Below are 25,413 nucleotides of genomic sequence, written 5' to 3'. Positions count from 1 at the left end.
CCGTTGTTATTATTATTGCCAAGTCGTTTCCTTTGACAATCGCAATGCAAGGACAGGATTTGTGGTATTCAGTATTCTGATCTACAGCTTTTGAGAAATGGGCCCTTTAATTCTACCCCAAACCAGATTTCACTGGATGGGGGTGGGGGAGAGCCAGGCAGAAACACAAGCTTCTGTGAGACGTCCAAAGAATAATGGCTGGCCACAGGAGTTCTTGTTGGAAAGATTTGCTTTTTTTGTTTCCCTTCAGCAGGATATTCTTCCTTCCAGGGAGCCATGTTCAATGCCTGTGGGCTGTTTTCAAGAATGGGTTGACAAGAGCCAGCCCATATATATATATATATATATATATATATATATATATATATATATGCAGGTTTTGGTGTCTTCGGGTGTCTTCCCGTGTAAGAGTCGGGGTGTCTGTGCGACGTTTCGACGAGGTCTCACTCGTCATCTTCAGGCTGGTGCTTTCGGCTTCTTGTTACTGGAACAGAGCAGAATCTGGTGTTTGAGTTCCTATAAATACTGTTGAGGGGTGTGGTGTATAGCCTCCAACGTTCTGGGCAGAGAGGAAGTTCCTAGATTAGTGTGCCTCTTCTTCTTTTGTTCCTTAATTACTTGAGGGATATCTTGAGTGATTTCATGAGTGATATTCTGAATACCACTGGGTGGGTCATTAAGTGTAGATTAGTTGCTAAAGCTTTTGTGTCTTGACCTCTTGAGCTTGTGAAGAGTTTTTCTGAGAAGATGGCTGTGCTGCATTTAGTTGTGCTCTGGCTTGGCTTCGTGTATAGGGGCGAGCTGTGGTTTTGTGCCTTGTGCCAGCCAGATCTGTGTAGGGATTGCAGGGGGGTACAGCATCCGGAGGTGCCACTATAGTTTGGCTACTGGATGGAGTCTGTAATATGTCTGTGGAGAGGGTCTGGGTTTGGGTCTGGTGTGGTTGATTGGTGACGGCGTTCTGTGTGCCTCTGGTTCTGGTGTCGGTTTTTGTGGGGAGGGCTAATTTCCAGATGTCTGGCAGGCGGGACGTGTCGTCACGCTTGTTCATGTTGTGAGGGTGTTTCTCTATCTCGATGGCTTCCATGATTATTCTCTTGTGGTGATGTTCCATGTTAAAGAGCAATTTGGAATCTGCAAAATTAATTTCGTGTCCTGTTTCTTTCATGTGTTGGAAAAGAGAGGAAGTTTTTTCTTCTTTTTTGACGGCATTCTTGTGTTCTGCGATACGTGCATTTATTCGTCTGTTTGTTTGTCCAATGTACGTGGCTGGGCAGACTTTGCAGGGTATTTCATAGACCCCTTGGTTTTCCAGCTGGATTTTGTCTTTTGGGTTTCTGAGGATATTGGCTATTTTTTGGTTGGTGCAGAAGGCTGTTTTGATATTGTGTTTATGGAGGATTTTGCTGATTTTGTCTGTAGTGCCCTTGATATAAGGAAGGAGGGCCATGCCATTGTTTTCTTCTGTGTCTTGGTTTTTGGGGGGTGTTTCTTTTTGGATTAGCTTCGTAACCCTGTTTTTCTGGTATCCATTGGCGATTAACACATTTGAGAGATTCTGTAACTCAGTTGTCAAGTGGTCTTTGTCAGCCAGGCGTTTGGTTCTGGAGATGAGAGTCTTGGCTACGGAGTTTATTTGTGCAGGGTGGTGGTGTGATTGTGCATGTAAGTAGCGGTTGGTGTGTGTTTTTTTCTGGTAGATAGTGTGTCCTAGGGAGCCATCAGGTTTTTTGTAGATTAGGACGTCAAGAAAGGGGAGTTGGTTGTTGTCTTCTATTTCCATAGTGAATTGTATTTTGGGGTGTAGGCTGTTGAGATGTGTGAGGAAGCTATCTAGTTTTTCTTTCCCGTGTGGCCAAATTACAAAGGTGTCGTCAACATATCTGAGCCAAAGTTTGGGTTTGTGTTCTGACTTGTCTAAAGCATTGGTTTCAAAGTGTTCCATGTACAAATTTGCGATGACCGGTGAGAGGGGTGATCCCATAGGTGCTCCTTCTATCTGTTTGTATCTTTGTCCATTGTGGATGAAGTACGTGTTGGTTAGGCAGTGGTTGGTCAGGTCCAGGATGTATTTGGGGGGGTTGTATTTGTTTTGAATGGCTGTCAAGGCTTCATTAATGGGCACTTGAGTGAAGAGAGATACAACATCTATAGCCACCCTAGTATCACCCATCCACCTTCACAATTGGGTCTCTGTGCCCTCCCTCAACAAAAGCCACCCTCCCACCTTCTCAGTCAGCCTCTGTATAAAGCTTTTGAAGAGCACAAAAAGTCACACTGCTGTGGAGAGGCCAATTATAACTTTGCACAAGGCTGAAACCCCTGAACGGGATTGGCTACATGGTGGCAGAAGCCATGTGATCGGCCTGCTATTAAGCTCTTTGTTTAGGGCCCCGTCTGCACGGGAGGTACCAACACCACTCTGGTGGCAAAGCACACAAAAGGAAAGCAAGCTTTCAATGTGCCAGAAGCTGTTCTATTTATCCAACAGTGCCGTGGTGCACTGGACCAAGGCTCTCAAGGAGCAGCTGCTTGAAAGCCTTTTCACTGACTTCTCCCTATGGCACAGGCTTCCCACCTTGGAGAAGCCGTGAGAGGTCAAGAAGGGGACTTCTCTATGTGAAGCTTTTTTATATATATTGAAAAACCACCACCACAGTTGTTATGACCTTCTTTAAGATTGCATTCAGATCACCAGAAGCAGAACTGAGATTCTCCTTTCTCACTTCCTTCAGAAGATTGAGTACACAGCTTCCTGAATGCTCTTAAAACAGGAACTCACCGGAGCCAGGACAGCTCACTCGTTAACAGCAGTCGTTTCAAGTGCATGTTTTGCAGTTTGCATTAGTTGCACAGTACCTACTATTTCCTTATTGTTTGCACGTGGCTTCTAATGAGGAAGGGCCACAGCTTAGTGGCAGAGAATCTGCTTTGTGTACAGAAGGTGCTAAGTTCAATCCCCAGCATCTCTAGGTATGGCTGGGAGAGAATCTGGAATGACACCTTGGACAGCCCCTGCCAGTTGCTGCAGGCAATACCAGACTAGATGGATTGATGGTCTGATTCAGTATAAGGCAGTCTCCTGTGTCCCTGTGCAAATCAGGCAGTAGAGAAATGTTTGGAGAAATTGGGCTAATCAATCTTTAATGTTTACAATCGTAGCTGGAGTTATTACAAGTTCTCAAGAGCTTCTGAGAGGGTTTATATTTCCTAACCACATCAGAGGGGTCAGTGCATGGACAAGATGTGAGACGTGTACCCTTAACCATATCACCTGCTTCACAAGGGGGTACAAAATGGTCAGAAGTTGAAAAGGTCACTCCTTAAAACTACTTTACAGCCAGAAGGTGACCCAGACAATGTGCGCTGCACTATAATTTCCTCACGCTGGAATAAGAGGTCTAGCAAATTAATACACTGTTGATCCTCTCTGCACACTGAGCCTTAAATGCATTTTAATACAAATGGGATTGCCTTCTCCAATCTCCCATTATTGGATTGGTGATTAGTCAAAGAGATAGACAGACACTGCATCTGAAATTGAATTAGCCTGGTCATGAACAGAGAACATCAGCTCCCAGGCATGCCTGGAGAGAAAATCAGCATGGCTCCGGGTTGTAGAACAAAGCCGGTGCCCTCAGAACTGCCACCTCGACAGGAGCAAGAGCTGCAGCACAGTGTCCAAAACCTCTGGCAAGATGAGCTGTTCCAACTCGCCTCCCTTTCCTAAGATAAACAAGCATAACAGCAGCAAGGTTATTAAGTCTGAGTGGGTGGGGTGAACTGGGGTTCTCTAGAGAAGCACAGTGCCCTGTGAATAACCCAAGATAGCCAAACAAGGCACAATGGCAGGGAGGGAAGTAGACTTATCAAAATCCTTCCTGTAGACAAGGATTCACAGGAGAGCTGCGAGGGGATAAACAATCCGCTAAGAGCATAAGGTGAGGCCCAGCAGACAAACCATTTCCACCCCAGCGCTAAAGCGTTGAGATAAACAGTATAGCAGACAAGCAAGTTAGGCACTTGTGTGATTTCAGTGACAGGGTGGAAAAGGCAAAAGCCCTCAAACTCACCCTCCCGCCACCCAATCGAAACAGTTATGAAAATAGCTATACATGTGACACTACCTGTCTGCTGGACGAAAACCATGTTTGGTGCAATGAGCTCCTGGCTCTCAAGAGAAATGAGGCCAAGGTGAGACACACAGCTGAGAGACACAGAAACTGATAGAAGAGTCTTTTTGGGGATGAGATAGCAGCATCCAGGGTAATCACCTGTACTGTTAGGATGGTCTCAGGGGCAGAGGATGGTGCCCCAAGAAAGAGGAACCTCTTAGAAGGAACCTATTCCATGTGGAGGCGTGAACCAATATCCTCCTGTGACAAGGCTGTGCCTCCAGTGGGAGAGGGTTCCTCGTAGTGAATAATTCAATCAATAGAAAGAGGTTTGTGATGGGCATGTAGACTGCATGTCCACTTGCCTGCCTGATGTGAAAGTTGTAGAGGTCAACCTTTGCCTAGATAAGCTGGTAGACAGTACTAGGGAGGAGTCATCTGTCATGGTGCATAGAAGTCTGGAGTTCTTTGAATCAAAGTGTTTCCTCCCTATCTCATATACCATCATTGAAGTTACACTGTGAGCAGACAAAAGCAAATACTTTTACGCCCAAGGCAGCTCAACTATGAAATTGTGACCATAATATGCAGTTGTGGCCAGCAACTTAGATGTGTTTAAAAAAGACAAGAAAATGCTGTGGAGGGTAAGGCTCTCTTGGCTTTATATTACCTTCCATACCATATACAAGTTTACCTCTGGGAAACAACAGGAGAGGGCCATTACTGTCATATCCTGCTTCTGGGTTTCTGAGAGGCATCTAGCCGGATCCTGTAGGAAACATCGTGCTTGTTACATAGAACTTTGGTTTGATCCAGTAGCCCTACTGGATGTTACACTCTTGGTTGTGTAAGCGAGGCTTACTCAGGAGGTGAATGCATAATAGAACAGCTGCCTCCCGAACAATGATGCACTGGACGCATTTGGGAGTGGCTGGGAGGGGAAGAGTTCAGAAACTTAGAGGCTGAAAAGCTGGAACTAAAATGTGAGCACCACACTACATTCCCTCTTGGGGAGACAGAAAGGCTCTGATATCTGAAGAAAGGGGATTCTGATCACACCCCCGGCTTTAGTCAGATAGCATCAAGGTATCTTTAAAGAGAGCGACTGAGGCATGAAGGTGCTCTCTGCTGTAGGTATATATAATTTCTAATTACATAGATAAAGTTTTAATGAAAGACTCTGCATTTCCAACTCAGTAATTTGACAGGGACAGAGCAAGGTTGTAATTAAGAAAGGCTCCCTTTTCCTCCACCATTATTAAGAAACTGGCTGTTCATCAGGATGCAGGCACCGCTTCCTCTTGGCTTACCGGAAGCTGCCACTTCCAGAGAAGCAATTGCGTTCAGAAGAGGTATGTAGGAGGAGCATTTGAATCCAGTCAATGCCCCCTCTCATCTGAATCATCCAAGCACATGCCTGTGCAGCAACATATCCCTGGAAGTACACAGAGAGAGTGTCTGTGGTGTTCATCCCTTCCAGAGTTGACCAATCTTCCTTTTGCCTGAGGATCATGTTCACCCTTGGCCAACCTTCCACAGTAGCAGTGGGTGTGACCCTCACATGTACACTTCAGCTAATTACAGGTGATTATTAACATCCCCATTAGGGTGCTGAACATATTGGTTCCAAGCTGTGGAACCCCATCCCAGCTTGTTTTATTTTTATTCTTTTATTCTTTTCTTTTTGCTACTGCTGCCAAAATCAGTAGAGTCTTGGGAGGGCTCTGGGCCCAGGGGAAGCCCCCACTGCCTGAACTTCATTCAGATATTTTGGGTGCTCTCAGGCCACTTCACATCCACTCACATTTAAGCTAGACATTTGTCACCAACCACGAGACTGAGATCAAATAGCACCCAGCACATCTCTTTCAGGGAAGGACTCAAGGGAATTATGCACAGCTTTGCAACTTCCTCAAAGTTGTACAAGCATGAGCCTAATGTGCTATTATTTGCACAATACAGACCAGGTGAAAAAAAGAGGCTTTTGCATATTTAGTAGTTGTATAGAAGGGAAAACTTCAGCATAACTCACTATATTTACTGAGATTCCATCTTGCAGACAATTCATTACATATGGAGGGAGCCTGTCCTCTCTTTTCACTCTCTCTTGACACAAGAATTCCTACCAGTTGCTACAACTGGGGTAAATCTTCCCTGCCCACCTTTCCCCCATAAGAGTAAAGGTAAAGGGACCCCTGACCATTAGGTCCAGTCGTGGCCAACTCTGGGGTTGCAACGCTCATCTCACTTTATTGGCCGAGGGAGCCAGCGTACAGCTTCCGGGTCATGTGGCAAGCATGACTAAGCTGCTTCTGGCAAACCAGAGCAGCACACGGAAACACCGTTTACCTTCCCCGCTGGAGTGGTACCTATTTATCTACTTGCACTTTGACGTGCTTTCGAACTGCTAGGTTGGCAGGAGCTGAGACCGAGCAATGGGAGCTCACCCCTGTCGCGGGGATTCAAACCCCTGACCTTCTGATTGGCAAGTCCTAGGCTCTGTGGTTTAACCCACAGTGCCACCCGTGTCCCTCCTATAAGGGTACCCGTGGTCATTTCACATCCTTTCCCCCTTTAAACTCACTTTCAGATACGGTCCAGATGCTACAGCAGGGCAATGGTTATGAAGAGGCCACATGATGGAGCAGCAAGCAGGTAATGGGGAGAGGAAGAAAGGCTACACACCAGCCCCATCGCCAAGTACATTGCAAGCCACACCTTCAAACCAAGTAAGGAAATAGCATTACAATCGTGCAAGAAACTCCAAAAGCAATCTGAACCTGACACTTATTTTTTTTAATGGAGTGACATGTTGGGAAAGTGTGAGTGCAACAGTTTGAGACACGAACATCATTGGGATTCTCTGGAATAAACCAGTTAAGTGAATGGTGCCAATAGCTAGATTCACAGGTTGAAGGTGCAGGATGGGCTCTCTTTATATGCAGAGGGGCGAGGGAGAGAAGGCTATGTGGAAGCATCCCGAGGCGCTCTTAAGTGTGTGCCAACAGACTCTAAACAAGGAATGGCCTTCAACACTTGGGATGTGCCAGTACATACAAATACTCTTTGTATCCTGAATCCAGTGGCTAATGGCTTGGCATTAGACAAGCTGGCATTTTCATTTAGCCCTCACTGTTTTCATTTTTCCAGAGGAAAAGGTGGATGAGAGATGTTTGTGTCTCCTTCCCAATCATATAGTGTGCTCCACTTTTTGGGGAAAAGAGATTTGCTGAAGGAAGGAACAGCACTAAGGGAATATTCCATATATTCCCCCATCCAAAAAATAAAAATACAACCCTTCTTTGATAGCCTTGGTAAAAATGCTGGAGAAGATGCAAGACCGCTTGAGGAAAGGATGGAGAACTGTGGCCAGATGTTGTTGGACAATAATCCTCATAATCCCCAGCCGCTTGTCATGTTCACTGCAGACAGCATTCATTCTCTGGATGGCCACAGGTTCCCAACTCTTGGCATAAACCATATGAACAAGCAGTTTCCAAATTCCTTGAAATTTACAAAGCCAACAAACAACCACAATACAAATAGTCAAAAATCATGCAGCTACAAAAAGCATCAATGGAAAGGTCTGCACCTCACCTACAAACCAGGAGTAGCCAACACAGTGTGCTCCATATGTTTGGACTACAATTCCCATCATCCCCAACCACAGCACAGCACACAGAGGAAGGGTGGAAGTTGTAGTCCACAACAGCTGGACGGCTTCACATTGGCTACACCCTGCTGCAAACCCAGGGAATACAGGAGAGAGCCCTGAACAACCATGGAAGAACACAAAGAGTTCCCTGCCCCTGTCAGTTGAAATAAATAAATAAACAAACAAATAAATAAATAATTTATACCCTGCCCATCTGGCTGGGTTTCCCCAGCCACTCTGGGCGGCTTCCAACAAAAGATTAAAATACAATATTCATCAAATATTAAAAACTTCCCTAAACAGGCCTGCCTTCAGATGTCTTCTAAAAGTCTGATACAGTGGTACCTCGGGTTAAGTACTTAATTCGTTCCAGAGGTCCGTTCTTAACCTGAAACTGTTCTTAACCTGAAGCACCACTTTAGCTAATGGGGCCTCCCGCTGCTGCCATGCCGCCAGAGCACGATTTCTGTTCTCATCCTGAAGCAAAGTTCTTAAGCCGAAGTACTATTTCTGGGTTAGTGGAGTCTGTAACCTGAAGTGTCTGTAACCCGAGGTACCACTGTAGTTGTTTATTTCTTTCACATCTGATGGGAGGGTGTTCCACTGGGCGGGCACCACTACCAAGAAGGCCCTCTGCCTAGTTCCCTGTAACTTCATTTCTCACAGTGAGGGAACCACCAGAAGGCCCTCGGAGCTGGACCTCAGTTTCCGGGTTGAACAATGGGGATTGAGACACTCCTTCAGGTATACTGGGCCAAGGCCATTTAGGGCTTTAAAGGTCAGCACCAACGCTTTGAATTGTGCTTGGAAACATACTGGGAGCCAATGTAGGTCTTTCAGGCCTGGTGTTACGTGGTCTCAGCGGCCGCTCCCAGTCACCAGTCTAGCTGCTGCATTCTGGATTAGCCACATCAAGGCTTGGAGTGAAATACTAGCCTGCTATCCCACTTTATCAATGCCTGGTCCTTTCTCTTGCTGACTAGTTGTCACCCTCTGGCTCCACACCCCACCCTCCCCAACAAAGATCAGCCAAACACCATCTAGATGATGGTTAAGCTTGTCAGGCGATAGAAAATATATAAATGGAAAGAGATCAGAATTTCCCCCACCACATCTGTGCCTAACACTTAAGCAAATTAATATATTAAGAGAAAAGACAAGTGATGTGCCAGCTATTCTTCCCTCACCAGCTCTACCTAGCACCAACACCCAACTTTCCTCCTTCAAGCAGATGCCAGAGATTCAGTCTTCCTGCCTGAAGGATGCACTAGCAAGTTTAGCCATTAGCTCACATCTCCTATCATCTTCACTATAAAGTTGCATCCCAAGCTGTCCAAGTGAACGCAGAACAGAACTTTTGTTGTCCTCTTCTGCCCCTAGAGTCCCCCAAATGCCCTCAAAAGTCCCCTCTACACAGGGGGCAGAACAAGAGGAGGGTGAAATCACACTGTGCAAGTGGAAGTCCATTTATATGATACTGGGTTCCACCCAGAAACTGCAACTTCTAATGAGGGGACTTCAATATTCCAGGTAACTGTTCTTTCTTCCCCCCAAACCCACATTTCCTGTTTTCATTTGCTGTGCTCCAGCACATCAGACCATGCTGAGACATTCCCAGTCAGATCTACAGAATGGTAGAAATGGAAGGATTGCAGGTAAAATGGTAAATTACAACACGAGTCATGAATCAGGGGTGCAACATCCTATGATACGGAAGTTCCTATAAAGCAAAGTTGGAGCACAATTTTCTGGGAAACGAGAAGTGATGGGAAGAGAATTTGTTTGGGCTTATGACAGTTTGCAAAATGATGCTTTGTTATGGATGTTTAAATAAGAAATAAACCTTCTTTGGTCCCAGCACTTGTGGTCAGCTGCCCAACGTTGCTTGCATATGCATAAATCAATATAAACAATACATTGCAAGGAACCACAGCTGCAGGCCTTGCTTTTTCTACTGTTCTAATCTGGTGTGTTCACTTCACAAATAATCCAATGAGAGATTTCCTCTTCTCTCATGAGATAATTGGAGCCAAAAAGCCTGACCGAGAAAACACATTTCAGCAGAAGACAGAATGTCATCGCCAAGAATGAGAAATTAGTAACAAATCCATATTTTACCAACCAGGCTTTTAGTGTTTTTTTGCTTACACTCCCAACTGTATTTCCATCCTCCAACTGTATTTCCATCCTCCATGCCCCCCACCACTTTCTCTCACCTCTAAACACCACACCAGATATGCATTTCAACTTTGGGTACTGCAAGGTCCTCTGGATGTTGGACTCAAATCCTATCTTGGCGAACAGTCAGTGATGATGGGAGATGTAGTCCAGCGATATCTGGAAGGGGCACAGACTTCCTGACCCTGGAGAAGGGTTTTCCCACGTTGTGATTTTTGCATAGCACACACAAACACCATGATTCACAATATATTGCCAGGTCAAAAACTATAAAACGGATCTCACGACATGGATTTCAAACCAGTTTTGGATGGTATATCAATGTATCACCCAGCCGTATTTGGGGGTAAAGCCAGTGATTTATTGTCAGGAATCAAGTCAAACCTTTTGAACAGCTTCCCCACCTCCAAGGCAGCAGTTAAGATGCTAGGTTTGATTTGCTGCTTAAAACAAAAAGCAGCAAGTAATCTCATTCATCTCTGACAGCCACTTATGCAACTAATTTTTTGCTGGTGATTGATATTAATGCAAATTTATATATTCCACTGGATCTTGTTTGAAAGAGCTGCTCTCAGCTGCTCTTTTTGTCCTCAAGCAAATGGGAGAGGTTTCACCCTCCTACGCATTGCCCCAAAACAGAAGTACCTTTTTTCTTTTCTTTTTTCTTTTAGCATTACACACAAGGGTGGCCAAGTGGATGTCAGTGACTGATGCAGCCAAAGCAAGCCTGATCTCTCCAGTCATGGGGCTGCTGGCCTGTTATTGGCTTTCAAATCTGTTTGACAATCCGGAGAACTGGCAAGCAATTTCATGTACATATACATTGCAGTCATCACTTCAGTTGACAAAATGATTTCCCCATTTCTTAATGAGGCGGCATGCAGCACACATTATATATAACGAGCGCTAGTCAAAGAAGCTCATGTTTCTTGGCACAAGGATTTTAAAATATTTTTTAAAGCCAGATACAACACATTAAACCCGGGAAACTGAGCCCAGCATTAAATTGTTTCGAGGGCAGCAGAACTCGGTGCTGAGAGTGCAAACATCACACAACAGAGCAACAGAGCTCCTCAATCATTTCAGACACCACACAGTGACAACAGGTAGCAGCCTTGGTTGCTTTCCAACCCTGTAATTAGGCTACAGGAATATATGGGACCTGGAATTTGTTGTGCTTTGAGGCCATATGGTTTGCTACCCAGCAGAGCTCTGGCCTATATATTATCCCTTTGACTCACTGATCACCAGTCCTCGACAACAACAAAAGAGCAAGGATGTTGGTTATCTTTCAGCACTAACTATCGGAAGCTGCAAAGCAGAATGTCCAGGCGCTATATTCAGTAGAGGAGATTTAAGTTTCTCATTTTAGCCTTCCATCTAAAAGGGCAAGCTGGACATTTCACACAGTTGTTGGATTGAATGATGTGCAGGCCTTGATGGCATTCTTGGATACAGCCAGCATTTTCAGCGCAGGTTGCCTCTCATGCTCACAGAGATGTACGTATGTATGAACACAGCAATCCCCAAGATGTAGATGAATGCAGCCATTTTGATGGAGGAGAGGGCTTTGTTAGCAGCATACATACCCAGTCACTTCTCAATAAAGAGCATCTAGGAACAGCCTGAGACCTTTCTGCACCTGAAGAAAATGACAAAATGGTGCCTCCCTCCCCACCAAGAAAGAAGGGATGAGTGAAGATCTACATCAGATGCAAGAGGGGGTGGGAATAAGGCTCTACATTGGATTCTGCTGCCGTTGTGGATCCTGCCATCTGAGGTGGTCACCTCACCTTGCCTCATGGGTGGGCTGGCCCAGAGTATGATGGACTACACAAACGCATAGGCTTGCTTCACGAGCCATCAGAACTGGCCTGTTAAGGTCTTGGAAGTGCCACACAACTGGTTCTAAAATCCAAACTGTAGCTGCAAGGTGAAGGGAATTAGGATGGCACTTGTACACATAAATACACACCTTCATTATTTGCGCATGTTATTCAGAAATGGCACATAATACAGACATCCAGATTTGGCAAATGCAGCAGCTGAGACGGACACAATGAAAAAGTTATTTAGCTTCTGCTCATGCCTGAATAGGCCAAATAGGAATGCCCATTTTCCGCTCTTAATAACAGGTCTGCTAAAGAGCAAGAGTTGGGAAACATGGGTCTCTAAATAAAGATCTACTATCCCCGAACCACCAAGAGAAAAGCCTACGCAGAAAGTTTTCATCATCACTTTTTTACGCTACTCAGCAACGTTCCATTTCACCCCAGAGTCTCACCACAACTCAGAGCCATGAGTGGACTCACCAGCCAAATATGTCCGCTCCGGCGCATGCTCAACTTCGGGGGTGGGGGGTTGGGGTGGGAAGAATCAACTCCTCAACAGGTGAGGCTGTGAAACATGATCAGGGAAGACAAAGCAGTTCCCGTCAGCGCCGTGCTGGGAAGAACGCATCATTTGCGCCGCACTGGGAGACATGCTTGAAACAGTAGTGCACTGAAATCTCAGCAACATGAAATAATCTTTGCCATCTGTCTGAACAACTCAACGCTCCTGTTGCAATCTGAAGGAAGGCTCCCAGAGAAACACAAGGGCCTTGCTGATGGATCACAAGAGCCCGTCCCTCCTTTGGGGGCCATTTTCCTCATAACTTCATGCTGCGACTAAGACATTGTGATTTGGGGCCTGCTGGAATCAAACTGGAAGGCATTATGTGCCTTGGAGAGTGGATGAAAAAGAGTAGGGAGACCCCCATCTTGAATTGTGCTAGGCTCTTGTCTCCAAAGAGCTTCATTCATTCAAGAGGCTGTAAGTATATTCTGAAGTAGAAGTGAAGAGCCCCTGAAGCTGATGCAACATGAAATCAGATACAAAACTTTGCTCTACGGTTTGTTTCAGGCAACAGAGTTGGACAAAGTTCGGAATGTTAAAGCAGTGTCTACGATTCCACTCAATCATTTTTCAAAAACGAAGGCGGCCAGCTTTTCAGTTCAAGTATTTGTTTTTTTGGATGGGGGAGCTGTTATAAGAAATCCATTTTTTATTATTATTATTATTATTATTATTATTATTATTATTATTATTATACTGCCTTTCCTCCCCCAAAGGAGCCCAGGGTAGCAAACACACCCTCAATTCTTTTAAAAGGCATTCTTATACCAAGTTCCCTCTGTGGTTTTATTCCCAGTCCAAGGGCTTAAAAAGCATGTACGTCAATTGCTTATAGGTCCCAATGTTATCTAAGCACCAATCCTAGAAGCAGCCCAAGAGTTCATGTTGCCAGATTTCAAGGGAGTAATTGATAGGCTTTTTTCCTGATGTGACATGTCAGCATCCTACCAGTCTGACACCATATTAATCTCCAGTCCAATACACTGAGAACAGGGGTGCTACCACTACCAGCCTTCCCAAATAAAGGAACAGACAGTGCGTACAAATACAACTCTGCAAGCATGTATCAGTCCACAGACTCAGCTTACTAGACCAAGGTTTAAAGTAGGAAAGGATAGTACGTTCAGAATTCTCAAGTTACCAGAAATGTGAAAACAGAAGGTTCCCTATGGAATTAATTGTGGTGGAGAAGAAAATACAGGTCTACAACTAATGCTGTGAAGACACTATAACTTGAAAGCACATTAACAGCACATTTCTCTTTAAAAAAAATTCTGGGAATTGTAGTTTGTTAAGGGTTGCTGTGAATTGTAACTCTGTGGTACATAAACTACAGCACCCATAATTCTTTGAGGGAAAGAATGTGCTTTAAAGGTATAGTGTGTATAAAACCCAAGTCTCTGGGCCCTTCTTCTATTGGTCTAAGATGCACAAGCAACCTTCATTTGGACGCAGGGAAGGAGGGGCAGTTCTCCCCACCCCAAAAGAATGCTTTCCTCCTACTAAAGAATCTCAGTATTGGACGGTGGGACTAGCTTAGGACACCAGGAGTTTTATAAGTCATAAGGGTCACAACTTCAGCAAAGCATCCAAAACAGAGAACAATGAGCTCTTTTCCATTCTCTCCCACATATTTGCTAATCAACCTGGAAGCCATATGGAAAACCTAACAAGCACGATGGGAAGGCAGACAGGAACAATTCCCGTTACTGAAAAATGGCATCCAACATTTGTCCAAAGACTACTGGAATACTTTATTGTATCATATGTTCTTGTTTTAGCATTTGACTAAAATTTGGGAGTTCTCAGAAGTCAATGTCTGGGTGTTGTTGTTTTTACTCATTAGGAATCAAGCATCGGCATTCTAGGCACTGCTTCCACAGCCAGACATTTCTATCTACAGTAAGTAGAAAGAATTTCTAAGCAGATAAGGAGAGGCCCAAGGCCCCAAAACCAGAAACCATGCAGCCGAACATAGGGACACACACAGACAACCTTCCCTCAAAACTTACACCATTTGGTACAAAAATTCTTGAGATTGTGTAGTTTGCTATACTCTTAAATGGCCAAACAGCACTCCACATTAACCATTTTCACAGTGCAAAAACTTGTGCTCACGAGTTTGGTAAGAGGTTGGTAGACTGTGTGTGTGCATATTTCAGCAAGTTACCCACATCTCCCATTTTCACAACTGCTGCCACCCCAAAAAAATTATATTATATTATATTAGGGTAACATAGCCATGGGGAAGTTAGGTTGAAAGCATTGTTCAAATACCAGGAAAGTTATTCTGAAGGTTTTAAGAAGCCTTCGAGTGCATAAAGAAAGTGATTGCATCCTTCAAGCTTGGCTGCAAAAAGGGCCATTTTCTCCCACTTTGCTTTTGTCCACAAGGATTCCAGAGTCAGTGCCGAAGAGAGAGAAAAAACCCAGGAACTCTAGTGCTTGTAACTATTTAGCATTAATAGCTGGATCCAGTTTCCTTTCCTTTCCTACCGAAACATTTCTGTTTGAAGCCACTAAACAGAAATGGTACTTTCCAAAGACCTTCAGCTATCAGGCTGCTGTTTTTTGGAGTTGTGCAACAGAAGCAGAGATATTTTCAAAAAGAAACTTGCACTACAATCATTGCCTGGTGTGTGAAGTTCAGCAATCTCTTCCCATGACAAACAACTGAGAGGAGAGAGATCGGGGTGGCATAAGATTTTAAGATCGAAAATAAAATTATTCTAGGTTAGCAATTGCGTACATATTACAAACGCAAAATAAAGGTAGGGGGTGTTTTACCATTTAACCGATTCAGACTAAAGTTGTGCACAAATCAGAATACAAAAATGCATTCGGGTTTGAATTTTCTTGCTTGGAAACACATGTGCACTTATCTGGGGTAGGTACAAATGAGCACAGCAGGGCTCACCTTTGAGCATCCATGAAATCCTAAACATACTTAGTAGAGTAGCACCACAATCCGCACAGGTCAAGACCAGTAGGGCTTAATCCCAGGTAAGCACATTTAGGACTGCAACTTCAGTTTAATTAACTCTGTAAATGTGCTTAGGCTTGCACAACTTCATGACAACATTTGTCAGAATACCACAGGATGTTCTTCAGAGGTCCCACTACGCTCCATGTTCTGAAATAAGCCAAATCCAAAATAGATACCTCATAGTCTTAAGATTATTATAATCACCACGATCTTTGCTTGGAGCCCCATATCTGTAACTGCATAATTACTAGCTTCACAGAAGTAGTTTTTTCCAGGAGGAAAACTGCTTGCATGTCTGCTGAATTGGCCTTAGACTAATAGATACATTAATTAAAACAAGAGGCATTTTATTCTGGTGAATCATTTAAGTGTAAGTAGTGTGGTTCTGCTAGTGCAGGCAATCCCATCCCTAAAGCAAAGTGTTCTCTTAAATATTGACTTATTCCACTTACTGGATCTGGGAATCTCATTTGCAATTAGCTGCGTACCCATTCTTTACATGGGAAGGATTAATCAACCATTTTACAGTCTAATTTAGGTCGCTAATTTAATACAGAACTCAAGATGCTTTAACATAATTTCGCTAATAAAACCATGACAGCCAGTTCTTTAGCCAGCCACACATAGTTCTTTTTAAAATGCTATGGATGCTATTGAGGATCAAACTTTTCCAAAAATAGCTAAAGAGATGCTGCAGATATTGAACACTTTCTCTTCTCAGTTTTACCCTCTTTAGCTGTTGCTAACTCAAGAGCCATATATAGAGTTGCTTGCTGCCTTTTCCTAAGCAAAGTTAGAGATAACGCTGCTGTTTAGATCTCAGGAGCATTTCCATTTGAGATTACTTTTAACATTTTAACTCAGAAATTAAGGTGTAATTCAGTACACACTTATTGAGGAATGAATATCACTGAATGCAACAAGGCTAACTTCTGGGCAGATATGTATATTTGCACTGTCTGAGGCTGAAATGTTTTAGGTGTGTTATAGTGTCCGTCCCCCCCAAGTCAGTTTTGATACTGCACATATGGAAGCTTGCTTGCTTTAAAACACAACTTTTTCTCAATAGTTCAAGGTGGCTAACCTTGAAGTTAATCATAGATAACATTGAAAGCTTTGCAGTCAATATGAACAGAAAATCCCAAGGAGTCATTTCCTCCACTTCCCTTAAAGAGCCAACTGTTCTAGGCTAGGGTCTAAAAAAATTAGTTGACTAATTTAGGGGTGCTTAACTGATCAGACACACACAACCCCTACAATGCCTTGTTAGTTTTCACCAGAAGTAGGGTCTTCCATAAGAATTTTTAAAAATAGTTTTTTTAAAAAAAAAATCTCCAAAATCCACAGCAATACCTTTAAGTAGGACTAACCAAAGTATCACAAAATTTTCACTGGGAGATTAGTTTGAATGTTGACAGAAAATGTGATAAAATGAATAAAAAAAAAATTAAGCCTGTTATGGCAGTAACCAACCAACCTCATCAAAATTTGTAGATTTCAAATAGTCCAAGTGGCAGATCTCCTGCTGAAACATATTGCACAAGAGGTGAATTTGCTGACGATGAACACTTGCATCTTCCTTCAGAGGCGAGCCTTTTGATAAAAAATAATATCCTAAACTAGACCCCTAATCCTGGTCACACTTGTGGATAAATGGCTTCCTCGTGATGAGTTAGCTGCAATAAACTCATAGCCTTTGCAGAATTTGAAAAAAGACTTCTTATTTACTTCAATGGCTATATTACCACAGTTTTCTCTTCCCCATAAAATCAAGTAAGTTGAATTAAGATTTGTGGCTATTGTCTCAGTAATAATGTAATTGAGCCATAACCCAAAACTTGAGCAAATTCAGCTATTAGAGCAGAGACAGGGTGGAGGAGTCCCATAAAAATGTAACCTATAGACGTACAGTAGTCTGGTGTCAATCCAGTAAAGAGGAAAAATAGAAGCCATTCAAAGCCAAAATAAAATTCAGTAGTATACATAGATCATTAGGAAAAGTCAGTGTGGTTCTACTAACATGCTGTCACATTACATATCACCAACTCTGAAGTTGCTTTGGCAATGTGGAGAAAGATAGCGTTCAAAATCATACGTCAGTTCAAGCACTTGGCAGTGGAGTTTTTACGAAGTTGAAGTCCTATATACTTTACTTTTAGGAAAGATTTCCAATTAATTGAAATGGGGCTTACTTTTCTTTTCTTTTTTGAAAGGGAGGTGACTACTTTTGAAAAGGCACACATAGTGGTTTAGTTTCTGTTAATATTTGGTTGCTGAAGGGAAGGGACGGGACATGGTTCTGTTAAAGAAAGCATTGTTTACAACAGTAAGTTATACTCTAAGCACCCTTTCTTGGAGGGGGGGTGCTGCTGAGTGAAATTAAAGCCTACATTTAATTGATTGCAACTGTTAAAGTATTTTAAAGCAGAAATCATTAATCTGCCACTCAGGCTCTTGCCTCCGTTATAGATCCCTCCCAAATCTATTCTTGTTTACGTATCATGGCTTCCACTCATAAGTCACAGTCCCCAGCTGAACTACCATAAGGCAATTTAGTCTTATTAAAACAGGACTAACACCCCAATCCAAGAGCTTGTTAAAATCATATAGGAGACTAAGATGGTTTAGTTTCAATAATAATCAAATTGAAGTAACTCAGCTGAAAAATGGTTTGCCGTTGCTGCACGGGCAGTTTGTGTCACGTGACAACTTCACAGCAGCTTGAATTGTTTGTGAGAGAACCAAGCTACCAGTATTTCTCAGAGTTTTCGTAGACAGTGATTTAACAAAACAAAGCCCACGATTAAAGCAGCATGTTGTGCGCTGCAGCTGAAATCAAGCTGCCCTTAATAATTCCGCTTCAACACAAAGCAGTGCTAAGCTGGAGTCTGTCTTTATTTTCCAAAAAAAAAGGGGGGGGGAGTTCCTAGGAAAAAGTATACCTCAATTCAAAAGAACAAGTTTGTGTATATTGAGTTAGCTTAAGAAACTATCATTTGCCTAACTACACATTGATTTTTCTCTTGTACAGAAGTCCTTCCTTTAAATAGCAGCAGATTGACTATTTGGCAAAGTGGGGGGGAGGGGGTTAGAAGGGCTCATTTGGGCCTTAATTAGGAAAACTGTTACATCCCTGTTAAATAAAAGCCACCAGCCAGATCAGCACCTGTAACTATTGCCATTTCGACATGTCATCTCCTTTAAGGCAACATTGTTCCAGCTGACATAAAAGTGGCTTCAACTAAGCTTGGATACTATATGCAAGGCTGCCAGTCTTAAAAAGAGATGCTGCTACATACAGTGTTATTTTTATGCCCGTCTACTCAGGAGGAATCCCTAGCAAATCCAAAGTGACTTACTCCCAAGTAACTGTGCATACACTGAGCCAGTCTCAAGGAGAAAGAGTTTACCAGAGAGAGAAAGAGGAAATAAAAGGAGTAAAACTGCAGGATTGTGCTGAATATGCCAAGCAGGTAGAATCCCATGCTCCATGGCTTGTGTGGCTGGAGGGAGGAAGAGAAAAAAGCTCATAAACCCAGTGCTAAACCCATTTCAGTTTCCTCAAGGATGCTGGAATATTATTCTAGGCAATTAAGGTGGTCGTATGTTTGGTTCCCATTCTTTCAACTAGCATCTTTCCAAGGCCTGCAACAATTGGACATCCAGCTAATCTGCATAATTCATATTTGCATAACCTGCAAACTTTTTCGATCAAGTCACTGGCACTCCAGACTCTCTGAGCTTATCTAGCGAGGCCCAGCTTTTTAAAAGCCATCCTGAAAATAAGACTGACCCCGAGAAAAGTGCAGACATGCACATTTGATCAAAAGGTGGTTGCATCATCCAAAATCATGCCAAATGCCAAATAAAAATCCTGTGAAGTTGGGGTTCAATGGAGGTAATCATTACTTTAGTTACTTTAATACGGCTGTGAGTGACAAACAGCACAGACCTTCTTCCCAGCCACGTTACGTGTTAAGGCTTTTGAGTTTCGTCGTTTAACAAAATTGCACATCAAATGCACCCCTTTAAGCATGTGGCTTTCCAGTGATTAAGTTTCCGCCAAAAAAAGAGTTAAACCACTTAGGTAGAGTTGAGTTTTAAATGCAGGCTCCCATTCCATCCACCCAACCCGCAACTTCTAAGCTAGTTGAAAATTCCCCCTTAGTTTGGCCTTTAGCAACACTTAATGGTTTTCGTCTTCCTGACAGCTCTGCTCATTAGCTACAAGCTGTAGTTTGGGGAGGATCTTTTAGAAAACCTTGAAGGCCCTCGCCCTGGATAACAGAGATCCGGCTCTTCACAGCCTCGGCTAACAAAATTAGCACTAGCCTCCCTAATCAAAGGCTGTGGCGCTGGGCTGTGGGAGTGACAAAGGAGAGCCGGGGAGGAAGGAGCCGGGAAGACGGGGACAAGCACAGCCTGCCTACCAAACAAGCGACTTGATCCTCCTGCCAGAGCAGAAGGCAGGAAGCCCTTGCTTTGCTTTCGCACTCTTGCTCACTTGGCCCACAATTCCTCCAAGAAGCATTCGTGTGACCCTAAATGAGCAAAAAAGCTTGGCGTCTCCAAATACGTTTACATTGTGTCTTTCCATTTTACTTTAAAAACAAATACATCTCAAATTTCCTTTACTGAAAGCAACAACTGCATCTATTGATTGGTACATGTTAAATTGTTGCCACTGTTCTGGCTCTTCCTTAATCAAACCCTTCTTCCCTGTGAGATGTTTTAAATTGTGTCCTATTTAAAACAGAATGGTCTAAGAAAAAAAAAAAACAACAACCACAAACAGAAACTCGGCCATGTGCTTAGCATAGCACAGGTTTGGAATTTTTATTTGTATTTTTTCCATCTCCCTGCACAGATTCACTCAAAGTTCTGCAAGCTGGGGGGGGGGGTTGGGGGGGAATGGAAGTGGAAGTCACCTGACTGAGTGCAGGGCTTGGAATGTAAAATCAAAACCATTTTTATTTATAACAGACAAGGCTCTCCCTCCAAGTTATCACCACCCTATAAATCAATGGACACCTCGACAGTACAAGGATTCATTTCCATGCCCTGACACATGTTGCACAGACGACGACCGCATCCCATTACAGATGCTTCAGAGGCTTCTCTTCGCAGGTCTGCAGTCAGTCCCCATGAAGTGCAGAAGGTCAGCGGACAGATCCCTTTAAAAACTGCAGGGTGGTGGTGTTTTTAATCGCGCCATCTCCCGCTCTTCCATGCATCTGAAGGAGAGGAGAGAACCACCTGGCGCTGCCTTGATAACTGGTGTCTACAGCACTTTCCCCCATAAGGTAGCGGAGGATTTCTGCCCCCCCCCAAACAAAATTCTCCCCTTTAGTAAGAGAACGGAGAGATCAAGATCGCAAGTCAAACCACACAGGCTGATCTTAAGAAAATCCGTTGCCTAAGATCTTTCGTTCCACTCTCTGCTCTCATTTTGAACTCTGGATGATTTTCCCTGCATACCCTCAACAGGACATTTTTGTTTAGAACTTTCCCCCTTTTTTCCTCTCTAAAGCGTCATTTCAAAGAGAGAAGTCCATCGGCCAAGGACCGAGAAATGTGAAGCGCGCGAGAAGCTGCTGTTGAAAATGACAAGGAAGAAGGCGCGCAGGAGACGGAGTGGAGCCGCCGCTGTCTAGACTGGGAAGGGCAACTCTTTCTCCCAGTCCTGCAGAACTTAAACTCGGCAGGATCGGGTGGGTATGACCGCTACTACGAGGCCTTAAAACCATCCTCGCACCCCCAGAGGACGCGTGAAACTGCCCAAAGGACTCCACAACCATTCCAGATCTATTTGTCGTTTTAAATCCCAGGATCCTTAAAAAGTACCCCGTGGAGGCGCGTTTGCTCCACAAAGCAGGTCCAGGAAAGTTATGGAAGGTTAACTTTCATTAGCGTTTGCCGAGATTCAGTCGGCACAGCAGATCGCCGGGTTCCCGTGTCAAATTAAGAAGAATCCCGAGCGGGCTGGCGGAGCAGGAGCTGCAGTGCTCCCTTTCGCCCAACAGAGCTCACTACCTCTCCGCGCACGGCCGGCGCCTCCTTGCGCTGCCTTCAAACTCGCTCGCCGGCGCGCTGCTCAGATACACACGGACCTCACTGCCGTCTGAATGGGGCTGCGGGCTTTTTAGAGTGGGGTGGATCTAGAGCGAGTTCGGCTACGGCGCATGAAAGCGATTTGGAAGCGAGGGAAAGTTTCCCTTCCTGGCACTTGGCTCCCACCCTCCCAATACGCGCGCACACAAACAGCCCCCAATACAAACGCCCAGCGGAATTAATCCACGCCGGGGCTCCTGGGAACAATAACTGCAGGGCAGCCGAGTCTCACCCCGTCCATCATGAGGGTCACGGATACTTGAGGCCTGATACACTGGAGGCCACGCAGGGAGACCTTGGAGAGGCCACCGGAGCCTCGAAACAACACGGCTTGGAGAGGACCCTCGAGGCGGCGTGTGGGCAGGACCACTTATAGGCTCTAAAGGCGGCTCGGCCGGGAGGGCCAGTGGCCTCCCTTGCTTACTTCCCACCTTGACCCACGCCAGTTATTTCCCGCTTCCATCCACATCCACGGTCCCGGACACATTTTAAACGCATCCCTCTTTCCCCGAAGGGAAAGCGGGGAGAAGAGAGAACCCTCGAACAAGTCGCATCTAAACCCGTTACTTGGGAGTCAAGGCTACTCAAACTCCTAAGAGCTTCAGAGGTGGCTTTCACCGCGCGTAACTGTTGGTGCAATGGAAAAGCAGGACGATTCGGCCCGGGTCTCTCTCTTACCTTACCCGCTCAACTCCCATCAACACCCAGTAAAAGCCCTGTGTGTTTTGGGGGGTGAAGTAACCAGTAAACTGCTAGAGAATTCAGCGAGTCGCATTCTCCCTAGGAGTGGGGCAGAGGGAAATCTCCCACTTTGGGTCAGTAGAGACACGTGGACGGGTTGCCGTCCATTCACACCCTGGTGGGGTCGTGGGGTCTCCGGTGGAGGCGGGCTACGCCTTCTGACCGGCTTCTAACGGCTCGCCCGCGACGAAGAGGGCGCCAGGCTACGCTAAAGGTCCGGGACGCTCTCCCCAAGGCTGGGCGTACCTGTACCAGGTGAGTCCCCGCTCGTAGTTGCGGTCGAAGAAGTGGGGCTCGGCGCCCACGGCCCTCACGTCGGGGTGCACCCGCAGGAACTCGAGCAGCGCCCTAGTGCCGCCCTTCTTCACGCCGATGATCACCGCCTGGGGCAGCCGCTTGGTGCCGGAGCCGTTGAGGAAGCTGGAGATGGGGCTGAGAGGAGAATCCGCGGCAGCGCCCCCGTTGCTGTTGTTATTCCCCCCGTCGTCGTCCTCGTCATCGTCCTCGTCGTTGTTCTCCTGCTCGGGGCTCAGCTGGCCCTTGGAGCCCGGCGCCCGCAGCAGCAGCAGCTTGGAGAGCGCCGCGGGGTTGTGCGCCCGCCGGGCAGGAGGCGCCGAGCCGCGCAGCAGCAGCAGACCCGGCGCGGCGGAGGCGCACGCCCCGGCGGCGCACGAATAGAGCACGCAGAGCCACAAGGCGAGCATGGCGAAGAGCAGCGGCGCGAGCAGCCTCCTCCGCCCCGGCGGGGGAAGCAGCGGCGGCGAGGCAGGGGCGCCGGGGGCATCGGGGGGCAGGCGGGCGCCGCCGCTCAGGCGCAGCTGGCCCATAGGCTGCAGCCCGCGGGAGGCAACCCCGGCACCATGGCTCGCGGGGCCCGGACGGCGAGGCGAGCGCAGGAGGCGGCAGGTGGGGGGGAGGCGAGGCGGCGGCGGCAGCAGCAGCGCTCGCTCGCTTCCCGTCTAGTCCCGCTCGCGGTTGCAGCGAGTGGCGAACGCAGCAGCGCTCCTTGGCCGGCCAGGCTGGAGCGCGGGAGGGCGGAGAGCAGGCGCGCCTGACTGGCACCCCTCGGAGCCTATAAGAGCCGCTCGCCGCATGGTAATTAGCCCCCTTTGGTGGAGCAAAGGCAGCCAATGGCTAACCGCGCCGCCCCCGTGGGCGGGGAGCGGGGAAACTGCGGGAGGCGATTAGCCATTCTTATTGGCTAATGAGCCGTTAAAGAGCCCGCGGCAGAGAGAAGCGGAGAGGGGGCCGCCGAGGCTAGCGAGCTGCTTCGCGGCAGACCAGACCAGACCGCCCCGTCGGGTAGGCCGTGGTTTCCACGCGCCCGCCCCGTCCCTGCTGCAGAGATGCGCTTACGGTGAAGAAGCAGCCAACAAGGCCTGGAGGCGTCGGAGACTGCGGAGTCAAGAAGGATCTTGGAGTAACACATAGAATTTAGAGTTGGAAGGGACCAAGCAGGTCATCTAGTTCAACCCCCTGCAATGCAGGAATCTTTTGTCCCACGGGAAGCTCGAACCCACGACCCTGAGATCTACTGACTGAGCTAACTCGAGTGCAATTGACCAAAGGATGGGAAGGAATCTTTTAGACGGGGGCGGGATGGCTGTTCAGGCAGCTGCCCAATGAACGCTGCTTCCCCTCTCATCTTCCTTGCGGGAAGTAAGAGCTCTAGCAAAACAGCACGCTGGTTTCTTTACCTGCACGCACCAGCATCATCCAGACTTCCACATACACACATGCACACACACACACACACACCCCAGCATATTGTGTGGCTTAAAGGCTGCTGCAACCCAAAGCATACCAGTGGCATATAATTTGAGTAACCGTCTAACCGAGTTTGGAGGGGGGGGTGCGGTCAAGATTGCTTAAGGCCGCAGTGACTCAGTGGGCACGTCGAATAAACCAGCACGAAATCGTGTGGCTTAGTTATCTTCATCTCACGTCGATCAAAGAGCCGGAAACGGCGAGATTTGGGGACTGCGGGTGGGGTGAGGTGGAGATTCGGATTAGTAAAGGGAATCGAAGCAGCCTGCTCCGGATTCACGGAGTCGGAGCGCAAATGCTCGGCCTTCTAGTGCACGAGGTACCACTGACAGCAGGGCGTAAGGGGATGCTGTCACACTTAGGCCCTTGTCCCAGTGGGGCCGCGCGCTCCTGCTCCGCCTGTCCGGCCAGTTCAGCGCTTCGCTCCCACCTCGAACTGCGACACCTTCTGTCCTCCTGCAGCCGTCCTGTGTAGCCCTGTCCCGGCAAACAAAGATCCCTTTTGCCGACTGTCCATCCTTCTCTCTGCCTCGGTCCTCGAATCACTTCGAAACTGGGAGCCGTTTGTTTACACTCAGGCTAACCATCCCATGAGGCTAAGAAAGGGGGTTGTGCTCTTGCTAATACGGAGGTGACCATCGTCTCGAAAATGGAAATAATAACTTAGTTTCGAACCTGTTCGGAGGAGGAGGAGGAGGAAGAAAATGCTAGAAATTTTCTAAAAAGCCGGTTGAGCGCATCAAAGTCTGACCGACTGGTCTTGCTTCCTTTTTGGGGAGGATATTCGAGGGGTGCCTCGCGAAGAGCCTCCCTTCCTGGGCCCTGTCCCTTCCCTTTCCCATCCAAACTTCTTGAAGTCCTTTTCCCACACAGGAGCACTGGGAAGGAGGCCTCATCGCTGCCTCCCCATCCTCCCTCCCTCCTTCCTTGGGGCAATGAATGGCCCTCTTCCCCATCCTCATCCCTCTTCCGACTCCCTCTCCAGTCCACAGACAATGGCTTGTGCCAGACCTCAGAATAAAAACTTTGTGAAATGATTGGGGGGGGGCAGGACTTGATTTTTCAGGGCGCGCCTGCCTCCCGATCGATCTTCCCCTGGCAAACGATCTCTCAGATCCTCCCGTGTCTCCGAGCTATTTCCTCTCGAGTAGCACGACTCCCAATGCATGACGTCTCTTGAAGAAGTCGGATGCAGACATTGGCTGCCTGCAGCATCGTTGCCGGTCTGCCAGGCTTCCAGCGTTTTCCTGGGAGATCCAGGGAAGGCGGGGAGGGGGGGTCGGTGGGAATCGTCCGGTTTCTCTTCCATTTCCTGTAACTCCCACTCTCCCACACCCCCAAGGAACTCGGCCCTTTACTGTCATCCTCGGATCGCGGGGACTGCGCGGGGGCGGCTCTTTCGCACATCCTGGGAGGAGGGAGGGAAGCCCCCACAGCCACGAGGAAGGAGATTTGGAAGGTGG

At 46.4% G+C, this 25,413-nt stretch overlaps 1 protein-coding gene across 1 annotated transcript in view; it reads right to left on the bottom strand.

Annotated features, from left to right (window-relative positions):
- The window catches only part of LOC309527227 (heparan sulfate glucosamine 3-O-sulfotransferase 3B1-like), a 33,898-nt gene extending 10,753 nt beyond the window's left edge, over positions 1-23,145 (bottom strand). Inside the window, exon 1 of the mRNA XM_082213883.1 lies at positions 22,430-23,145. Coding sequence (XP_082070009.1) covers positions 22,430-23,010 — 581 coding nt within the window. The 5' untranslated portion in view covers positions 23,011-23,145. The remainder of the gene's footprint in view (positions 1-22,429) is intronic.
- Between the last annotated feature and the right edge of the window lie 2,268 nt (positions 23,146-25,413).

Source organism: Podarcis vaucheri (genome assembly GCF_965113315.1).
Source record: "Podarcis vaucheri genome assembly, chromosome: 2".
Classification (NCBI taxonomy): Eukaryota; Metazoa; Chordata; class Lepidosauria; order Squamata; family Lacertidae; genus Podarcis; species Podarcis vaucheri.
Note: the sequence above shows the minus strand (reverse complement) of the source record. Positions and strands in the feature narration are given on the sequence as shown.